Raw genomic sequence first — 9,493 nt, forward strand, 5'->3', positions numbered from 1 at the left:
GTTCTAGTCATACAAAATACATAATTTTTTTCTTTTGTTGACAAAATAAAGAAAAACAGAAAACCTAATCCAGATTACACAATTTCAACCAGTAAAACTCTGTTGGAATAAACCACAGAACCAAGCTGCTGCTGCCTCATCATGGTGGAAGGGTTTGAGGGTCCCAGATATCCTAGGAGCCGTCAGAGGCTTCATGCCAGGCTTTATTTGCCCCTGTAACAGAGAGAAAAGTGTGTATGAGTGTGTATGTGAATTTTGCTCAAAATAATAATAATAATAGTGTGCATGTGTTTGGAATGGGATTTTCGATTTATGTGTTTGGAGCCATCTAGTGGTGTGATGAGTGACTGCACGCAACGGGTCCTTCAGGCGCTCTCTCGGCTTCCCCCACCAGAGTTCCGAGGAGCGCTGGTGGAGGTAGGTGCGAGAGAGGCAGCTCTTTGTTAATTTTTTTACTTAGGGTCATATTTTTCTAGTTCAACAATTAACAAAATACTGAGAGATTATTTAATATTTAGAAATATAATTTATATGGACTGCAAAAATATGACCCTATGAGTGAGAGCAGCGCCAGTTGGTGTTTGTGGCTGACCACCGGTCATAACGCTAACTGCGTCTTTTGTTTTTTTCAGCTGTGGACCAGTTGTGTGGAGTCACATTGTTTCTTTTCGTAACACATTAGGTGAGTTCAATGTGTATAAATTTGGGAAAATAAATGAATGAATAAATAAGTGGATCGTTTTGTGAGTGTGGCTGATGACTGTCAACTGTTATGGCGGTTGCTTTGTTGTTGTTGTCGGTTATTGTCAGTTGTTTTGCCGTTTGACTTGTTTTGTTTTGGGGAACTGTTGACTGTGTTGTTGTTTGGAATCTATACGATCACACCTAAAAAAATAAAATAAATAAAAACCAGAGTTCTGAGGAGCGCTGGTGGAGCTGTGGACCAGTTGTGTGGAGTCACATTGTTTCTTTTCGTAACACATTAGGTGATAACCAACAGGAGGGTTACACCCCCCCCACAAAGCTTTGTTTCCCCCACAGCAGGCTATGTGTGTAGTGATATTAAAGAAGGATCTTTTTCCACCAGTGTCAGTGAAGACGGATTAAGCTAAAAGTTTCTAATTGAGACATTGAACTGGCTGTGAGGGTCATGAACCAGTCGTATCGTCCTTTCAGCTGCCTTTTGACTTCACACGCTGTTATTTCTGAATTATGATGCCTGATTGTTCATCTGATTTTCTGTAACGTAATTTTTTTAAGCATAAACACACAGCTATTTTTTACTTTAACTAGACTGAAAATATGTTGAGCTAGCAATGTTAGCTGCTAACTGCTCTACATGTCTGCTGAGGACAAACAAGAATAAAACAAGTTTAAACCAAAGATGAGTTTATTAAATATTTATATTTCAATCAATAAAAACCAACAGTTACAGACATTTTACAAAATCCATTTGTTTCAATAACTTTCCATGTCAAACTTCCTCTGAACCATCAGCAGCTTTCCAACTCTGTCTCTCTGTTCATCAGCGTCATAATTAGAGGAGCCTGAATATCGTAATGGTCGCCTGATGGGAGAACGTTTTGAACAATCTATCAGGACGGCCTTACTTTACATTAACAGATCATCAGAATGAATAAAAACTAGAAGGAAAGGAGAGAGACTCTGTCCAACCTGGAGATCAAACTTACTTTGTTCTGACTTATTTCCCTTAAACAGCACAAAAGCAGACAATTTGCTTCAGGTGCAGATCAACACAACGAGCCGCTCAATGCTAGAGCTAAATCACATCTGGCAATAAATAAAGGTCTCATTCATCCATAAATTAATCACCTTCTGGTGCATCGTCACTGAACTCAACTCAGCTCAATATTAAATAAAGAAAAACTGAAGAAATCATCTTCTGTCAGCTGGACACCGACCAGCAGCGTCCAGCTGACTCTGAAGAGACAAAACTCTTCCTGCTTGGACTTCACATTGTCGGTGAATGTTCCCTGATGGAGACCAAAGGTCTAATGAGCCAGCGGGTTGCCGGTTCAGATCCCTGAATCGTCTGTTTCCTGCAGACAGTCCAGGACATCAGGGCTTCTCCTCGTTGAAGTTACACAGCAGGCTCTTGGCTCCGTTCTGCCATGAATACAGCGTCTCCATTGGAGTTTTTCCATCCTGCAGAGAAGCAGCAGACCAGCCTGAGCTCTACTGGACCTGGACCCATGCTGGAGTCCAGCGGCACCGATGGGACTTACGCTGTTCTTGGTGCTGAGGCTGGCGCCGTACATCATCAGCAGCTTGATCATCTTGAATCGGTTTATCCTCACAGCATCGTGCATTGGTGTGTCTCCGTCCTGCAGACAGACACAAAAACAACCAGAAACCTTAAATACACTGCAAAAACACAAAACCCTATCGAGTAGTTCTGGTCTACTTCCTGCTCAAAATAAATTGGTACATTTGAAATAAAACAAAATTAACTGACAAGGAACTTTTCAGCAAAACATACAAATTATTTTAAGACAATAATTCCTTAATATTCATGGAAAAGTACAAGTTCCACTGCCAGGTTATTCCACTCACTTTACGTATTATAACTGAAATAATCTGCCAGTGGAACTTGTAGTTTTCACCAACATTATCAAATTATTGACTTAACTCATTTTCTTGCTGAAATGTTTTTCATTTTTGCGGTACATTTGAGAAGTCAGAGGCGACCTGCAGCATTTATGGATCTAACAATCAGATGAGTTGTTGAGTGTCTGAATGCTCACTCTGTCTCTGGCGTTGACGTCGGCTCCGCAGTGGATCAGATGCTCGGCGCACTCACAGTGTCCGGTCCTCACAGCGACGTGAAGAGGCGTGCTCTGCAACTGAGCGCATCAGGAGGAGGAAACATCATCTCTGATCATGCAGTTCTGTGTGTCGCCACCAGGGAGAAGCAAACTAACCTTGTCTCTGCTGGTGAACTTGGCTCCCTGGTGGAGCAGGAGCTGCAGGGCTGGCAGGTTGCCTCCCCTGCAGGCCCAATGGACGGCTGTGGCCTCCAGCTGCAACACAAACACACACACCGCACTGTCAGGCAGTGTGTGTAATGGGGTGTGTGAGACAGAAGAAGAGAGGGTGGGACCTTGTCTTTCTGCTCTAAGGCAGCACCGGCCTCCAGAAGTCTCCTCATCACCTCCACATGTCCTTTGAAGGAAGCTTTGTGCAGAGCAGTTCTCTGGAACTGGAAAATAAAAAGGATTTTATTCATAAACTCCGTAAATCAGAGACGTTTCCATGGTTTCCAACAGTTCCTCTCTCACGTTATCGGCTGCGTTTGGGTTTCCTCTGTTGGCCAGATACTTCTCCACCACAGGAAGTTTGTTCTCCATAACCGCCGTGAGGAACAGCTGCTCATCCACCGTTTCTGGCTGGAAAACACACAAAGCGCCACAGAGTTTAAACTAAACTGAGTCAAACCAACCAAACCGTTTGATACCAAACAGTATTTACCTCTGCATCGGGTTGTGCAGTGCTAAAAAATAAAAAGTGTAAAAAAATCTAAGAGCCGCATCTCAGACTCTACAGGCCTCATTTAGCAAATTGAAGTTTCTGACAGGATAGTTAGAAAAGACTGAAGACTGTGATTTTTTTGACAGGGTTGAAGAAGAATAGTTCTTCTCTCTGTAAAAATAATTGTGGAACAACGAGATTTACTTGTTACTATTGTAACCAGTCCAATCCGGGACCTTCCATCCTGCAGGACCAACTGGTCCAACTGGAACCTGTTCTGGTTCAGGTGAAAACAACTTGATGATGTCCTACCACTGGTTCCGGTTCCGGTTCAGTTTTCTTGAACACAGAAGACTTCCTCTCCTTCCTCCTCTTCCTCAGCTGCAGGATGTTGAACAGATCGTCCACCGTCTCCAGCTTCAGCCTCCCGCTTCTGTCCGTCTGACGGAGCAGAGACAAAGAAAAGTTTTAAAATGCCACAAAACCAAGAAGAACTGAAAGCAGGTTTCAGAGAGTACCCTGTAGAAAATGTTCCTTAGATTCATTCACAGCAAACTTGGAAAAACACCTGGAAGATGCCCAGTAAATACTAGAAGACACTGAAAACATCTGGAGTAGAAATCCAAACTAGAACTACACAGTACATTTAGAAAGTTCTAAGAAAGAACCCAGTAGGTCTACAGAAAACCTGAAAAATATCCTCTACAGTCCTCTAAGATACCAGGAGACACGTTACCTTATAAAGCAGAGATCAGTTGCAGAAAGCAGGAAGACAAACCGTTTCTGAGGGCCTGTTTTACCTTTAACTATGAAAAATAAACTCCCAGGTTGTTTTTCTAAAAAACCCAAATTACTGCTGTAACTTTTTGATTGTGTAACTTAACAAATGGCACCCTTTAACCTTTTAACCTTTTTAGGAAGGATGGGTTGGAATGTGTGTTGCTGCCTTCATTTAACAATATTATACATTGTAAACTATTTTTTAAATCAATATTCAGCTGGAAATATCTTCTAAAGATGATGGGATTAGCTTTTGGCCAGACAAATATTTCTCTAAGTAGGTAATTGATAAATCAAAGTTGTTATGCACTTCAGCACCTGCAGGGGGCAGCACAGACAGGTAAAACTGCGCAGTAGGCCCGAAATCAAAACGGAGTTTCAACTTTGTCCCAGTTTAAGTTCAAGGAAGGAATGAAGAGCAAAGGAGAAGCTGCTGCGCACAAAATGAATATATGGAAGTTCAGTAATATATTTAATATTGGCTTTTAATACCACCAAAGTTTCTCTACCAACATTTTATCATGTGACAATGCAACTCAAAGAGATTTAAACTTTCTTCCTGGAAACTGGTTAAAAGATGTGAAATGTCAAAGATCTTTTTAAACCTCCTTTTAATAACTGAGATGTTTTTCTTTAGAACCAGGAATGAGACGGAAACAAGCGTTTAGTTCGTGAGTAAAGAAGCTTGGTTCTGGTTCTGGTTCTGGATCCAGCAGAGGAGACTCACGTTCAGAGCCACCACGCTGACCTCTTCCTCTGAAGCTCTGCCTTCCCCTGGCAGCTCCTGAAGCGACCGACAGTCATCCTGCTTCTCTTGGTTGACGGCCGCCTCGTACTCGCCCCCCTGGAAGTCGCTGGGCTCTTTGCCCTCTGACCTCTTACTGGTCACCTGGAGCGATGAGTTTAAACACACAAATCTTACGGTGTCATTTTAGTTAAAATATTTCTGCTAAATTACTGCATCTTCTTCTAGTTTTTCCAAAAGTTAAATAAAATTATTTCTTTTAGGGACTGAAGTAGTAAAACAAAACCATCATTTATGGTGAAGATGCAACCATAACTGATGTTAAATTGCATGTTTAAATTTTAATAAATTAATTTACACGCCTCTAATCCAGCACACCATCATTCCCAGTTAATGGAGCAGAACCTACCAGTTCTTCCACACTCAGCAGTCCCATCCTGATGAAGCTTGGAGGTTCTGGGTCAGATTTGGGTCCTCTGAGTTTCTCCGTGTCCCTCTGAGTCCCTCTATGTCTCTCTATGTCTCTCCGTGTCCCTCTGTGTCTCTCTATGTCTCTCTGTGTCTCTCCGTGTCCCTCTGTGTCTCTCTATGTCTCTCTGAGTTTCTCCGTGTCCCTCTGTCTCTCTGTGTCTCTCTGTCCCTCTGCAGCCTGCAGCTCTTTTATATCAGGAAGGAAAAGCGTCCAGTCGGGGTCGTGTTACCGTCCTCGTGCTTCTGCGTCGCGTTCGGCCCCCAGTCCTCCCAGTTTGGACATCAGTGTGTCAGCACGCACAGATGGAGGACAGGACAGAGGTGTCACTCTGCTGACATGTCAAGGTGAAAACTCTTTTCATCTGAGAACCTGAAAATGTTTAAAAGAAAAACTTTTCATTTTATAGTTCTTATTTTGTTATTATTTTATTTTATTAACTTGTAAATGTCAAATTTAATTTAAGTTTAAGTTATAGAAAAAATATATTTATCTTATTGTATTACTTTGACTTTTGATTTAAGATTTTAGCTAATTTTGCACTTGTACATTTTAATTTGGACTGTATTTAATTTTGTTAAATCCCTTGGGGTTTATAGAGAAATTTGATTTTCTTTTAATACACCATTTAAATTTTAATTGTTAGCAAAGTTACAAGAAAAGTAACTTCTAAAAATCTTGTAAAAATGTTTTGTAAGACATGTATGCAACTTTCTAATAGTTGTAGTAGAAGTATTTCTTTTTCACTAAATTATTAAATATTTGCTTGAAGTTGAGAGTCAAGAGTAAATGATTATATTTTTATTCACTATGAAGCACAAATCCTGTGTAACTGGTGAGTCAAATTAAGTTTGTTTGTGTTGCACATTTCAGCAACTAGACAGTTCAGAGAATTTTACATCATAAAAACAAGATACAGTCAGCAGTTATGAAACAACCAATAAATATTATGTTCTGTCAAATAGCAAAATCTAAATTATTTATTTTTTTATTTATTTAAATTGAATTAATTCTTTAATTATTCTTTAAAATGATCATCAAACATATTGATCAATGTTCCAGTGATTATCAGCAGGTGGATTTCTCTCCTCGTTTCCTGAAGCAAACTCAGAGTTTCAGCTGTTTTTATGTAACTAGAATTAATTTTATGTTCAAATTAATTTGGATGTGGGAATTTGAATCAGAGTGAGCCCTCTCGTCTACTTTCCATCTCTGTTAGTACAGTATAATTCTGTCCATCACCTGTGATGTGAGTCACTATTAATAGAAATCATTTTGTTTTGTATCCATGTAAAATAAAAAGATCTAAACAAAGTTATATGAATAAAAATGTGTGTTTATGTGTGTGTTAAAACAGAAGCTGCTTTATGATGAAGGTTTAAATGAGGAAAATCGGATCAGGAAATGTAAAACAGTTAATTAAAACTATCAACTCAACATCACTTTATAAAATCTACAGCCTGAAGCTGAAATTCAAACTATCTTCTAAATGTGGTTGTAAACAGACGTGCAGCCATGTTTAGAGGAGGCTCATGTTTTAAATCAAACGTGAAACGGAGCGATCCGTTTTCCCGTCATTAATCCCACCATGCTGAGCATGCAGGGAAAATGCAGTGATGTCACCATGAGGAGACAGATCCATGATGCTGGAGCAATAAATAGTGTCACTTCCAAACGTCTCCTCAGCGCCAGTCACTCCTGGTGTCATCAGGCCGTCCATCAGCAGGCGGTCACCTTCCTGGGCAGCTGGTCAGAGTGGTCAAACTTCAGGTTTCACATCAAACAGGGGCGCATGAGGCTGAGCTCATCGCTCACCAATCACAGGCCAGAGGCAGATCAATGTCAGGAATGATGGGCGGTCCAGTAACTGATGATCACTTAATGTAGGGGTGTCAAACTGTCCTGCAACGTTTAGATGAGCCTCTGCTGCACCTGAACAGAATAATTAGTTCATTGAGGCTCTGGAGAACCGATCTACACAAGGAGGAGGTAATGAAGCCGTTTCATTCCAGGGTTTTGTACCTGAGGCTCATCTAAAACCTGCAGGACAGAGACTGGAGGACTGGAGTTTAACACCTGTGACTTAATGGTTTAAAACCAGTCAGTTAAAGATGGACCAGAGAAACGACAAGCTAAGATTAAACCTCTGAGTCGTGTTGATCTTCAAAATGTTAAGACTTCATTCGAAAACTGTCACTGCTTAGGAATCCACTGAACCTCCTCCTTTATTCAGCTGCTTCAGGATTATAGAACCACTGGATCTGAAGGAACATTTAAATATGATCCACTGACTCAGATTAGATCAGGAATTAAGATTAGCTACCATAACTACGCAGATGATGCACAGCTCTACGTTACGATGTCACCAGGTGACTCTGAACCATCCACCACTGAACCGCTATAGATCTAGAGTCAACACACAGCTTCAATTATTACAGCTGTAAACTAGAGATCAGGCTGACCTCTGACCTGAACCTTCAGGGAAACATTAAGACAGTCACAAAGACAGTCAGAGGACTAATGTCTCAGCAACAGAGAAACTCATCCATGAGTTTATCTTTAGTCACATTGATCACTGCAACAGAGTCCTCACAGGTCTGACAAAAAAAATCAGTCCTTCAGTCCTGCTGATCAAGAAGCTGCTGCTGGGGTTCTGACTAAAACCAGTAGGATGGAGCACATCACTCTCAGTCCTTCACTGAGAGAATAAGATACTGTTGGCATTTTATAAATCTCTGAATGTCTTAAAGATCTGCTTCCAGACCCCCCAGGGACCCCAGGTCTTCTGGTTCTGGTTCTGCTCTGCATTCAGAACCAGAACCAAACATGGAGCAGCAGCATTCAGCTTCTATGCACCACCTAAAAACCACCAGGTTAGAGTTGTATTTGAAACGCAATAAATGAAACATTGACCATCATATTGATGTGTAAAGATGATTTTAACAATGGCTCTTGAGAAAATGTAATATCTGTTATTGGTTTCACAATTATTGGAAGGTTTTTGAAATGACTCATTTTCCAGACACCAAAAAACATGAACTAAAAAACTGGCTGGGTGTTTCTGTTTTTTCTTTGTTTGTTTTATTAAAGAAGCAGTTCAGACATCAAACCCTGAAAAAATGTGAGTTTTGCGTCATGCAGTCAGATCTGTGCAGAGGCTCCTCACTGCAAACAGCCATGAGAATCAACAACAGGCCAGTTATTTCTGTGTGTGATGAAGTGTGTGATGTTCTGCTGACAGCGCCACAGCTTCATCAGCTTTTATCACCATTTCAAATAAAGAAGACAAACCAGAAACGAGCCGCCACTCCTTCCTCATATCCTCCTGGGATGTCTGTCATCAGCCCAGCAGCGTCTTCACACGTTGTCTGTTTTGTCAGAGCTGCTCGGTCAGCTGCGTCCCGGTAGCCGGGTCAGGCGATAAACCCTGAGGGATGTATCATTGGATTCTGTAATTATAAATAGGCCCCTGCAGAATCGCTCCCTGGAAATAAATCTAGTTTACTCTATTATTAGCAGCATAAATCCTCCAATCACCCAGGATCCCCTTTTGGCAGAAGAGGAAGGAGCTTCATGCGGGATCGGATGGAGGGTCTCAGAGCTGTTTATGAGGGTGAAGGTAATCCGTCACTAAGAGACACCGTCCGATCGTAACTGACAGCATCAAAAAGCCTCCATCACATGACTGAAGAAGCTCTGACAGCGAGGAAGACTCACTTCTTTACCTTCTACAGCTTCTGATTTAACACAGAAAAATAACAAACTTTACATCAACATCTGGAATAAAGTCTCTTTCTGTCTGTGGCAGATCTGCTGCTTCATGTTCCTGATGTTTAACTCAACAATACATTAGACTGAAAAGGGTTCATGGTTGAACCAAGGCCTGGAAAGAAATCACTTTTTGATTTAAATTATGAATCCCTGTCCCACCTGGATTAACCAGACTTCCTAAACAAAAGGACTGGAGTTGGATTACAGCAGACTGAACAGAGCTGCTGGAAATGCACCTT

The 9,493-nt window shown here is 41.1% G+C and overlaps 1 protein-coding gene across 2 annotated transcripts; it reads right to left on the minus strand.

Annotated features, from left to right (window-relative positions):
- Positions 1–1,359: 1,359 nt before the first annotated feature.
- On the minus strand, positions 1,360–8,894 carry ankrd1a (ankyrin repeat domain 1a (cardiac muscle)). Of its 2 annotated transcripts, XM_044137009.1 has the most exons (10): positions 8,775–8,889; positions 5,424–5,855; positions 4,997–5,158; positions 3,802–3,930; positions 3,300–3,407; positions 3,122–3,220; positions 2,943–3,041; positions 2,766–2,864; positions 2,247–2,345; positions 1,362–2,166 (listed from the first exon to the last, which is right to left on the minus strand). In XM_044137009.1, exons 2-10 carry the CDS (start codon positions 5,448–5,450, stop codon positions 2,080–2,082), a joined length of 909 nt encoding a protein of 302 aa, XP_043992944.1. In that variant the 5' UTR covers positions 5,451–5,855; positions 8,775–8,889; the 3' UTR covers positions 1,362–2,079. The 2 variants fall into 2 exon arrangements, with proteins under 2 accessions (XP_043992943.1, XP_043992944.1); XM_044137008.1 differs by having other exon boundaries at positions 1,360–2,345; positions 8,775–8,894.
- Between the last annotated feature and the right edge of the window lie 599 nt (positions 8,895–9,493).

Source organism: Gambusia affinis, linkage group LG13 (assembly GCF_019740435.1).
Source record: "Gambusia affinis linkage group LG13, SWU_Gaff_1.0, whole genome shotgun sequence".
Lineage (NCBI taxonomy): Eukaryota > Metazoa > Chordata > Actinopteri > Cyprinodontiformes > Poeciliidae > Gambusia > Gambusia affinis.

What these genes read in the sequence shown, in the direction of transcription:
- ankrd1a (XM_044137008.1), bottom strand. Translation starts at nt 5,450, where the DNA reads ATGGGACTGCTGAGTGTGGAAGAACTG. An exon ending in CCTTAGAGCAGAAAGACAAG is followed by an intron (nt 3,042 to 3,121) that starts GTCCCACCCTCT and finishes TTTGTGTTGCAG; the next exon opens with CTGGAGGCCACAGCCGTCCA. An exon ending in ACGTCAACGCCAGAGACAGA is followed by an intron (nt 2,346 to 2,765) that starts GTGAGCATTCAG and finishes GTCTGTCTGCAG; the next exon opens with GACGGAGACACACCAATGCA.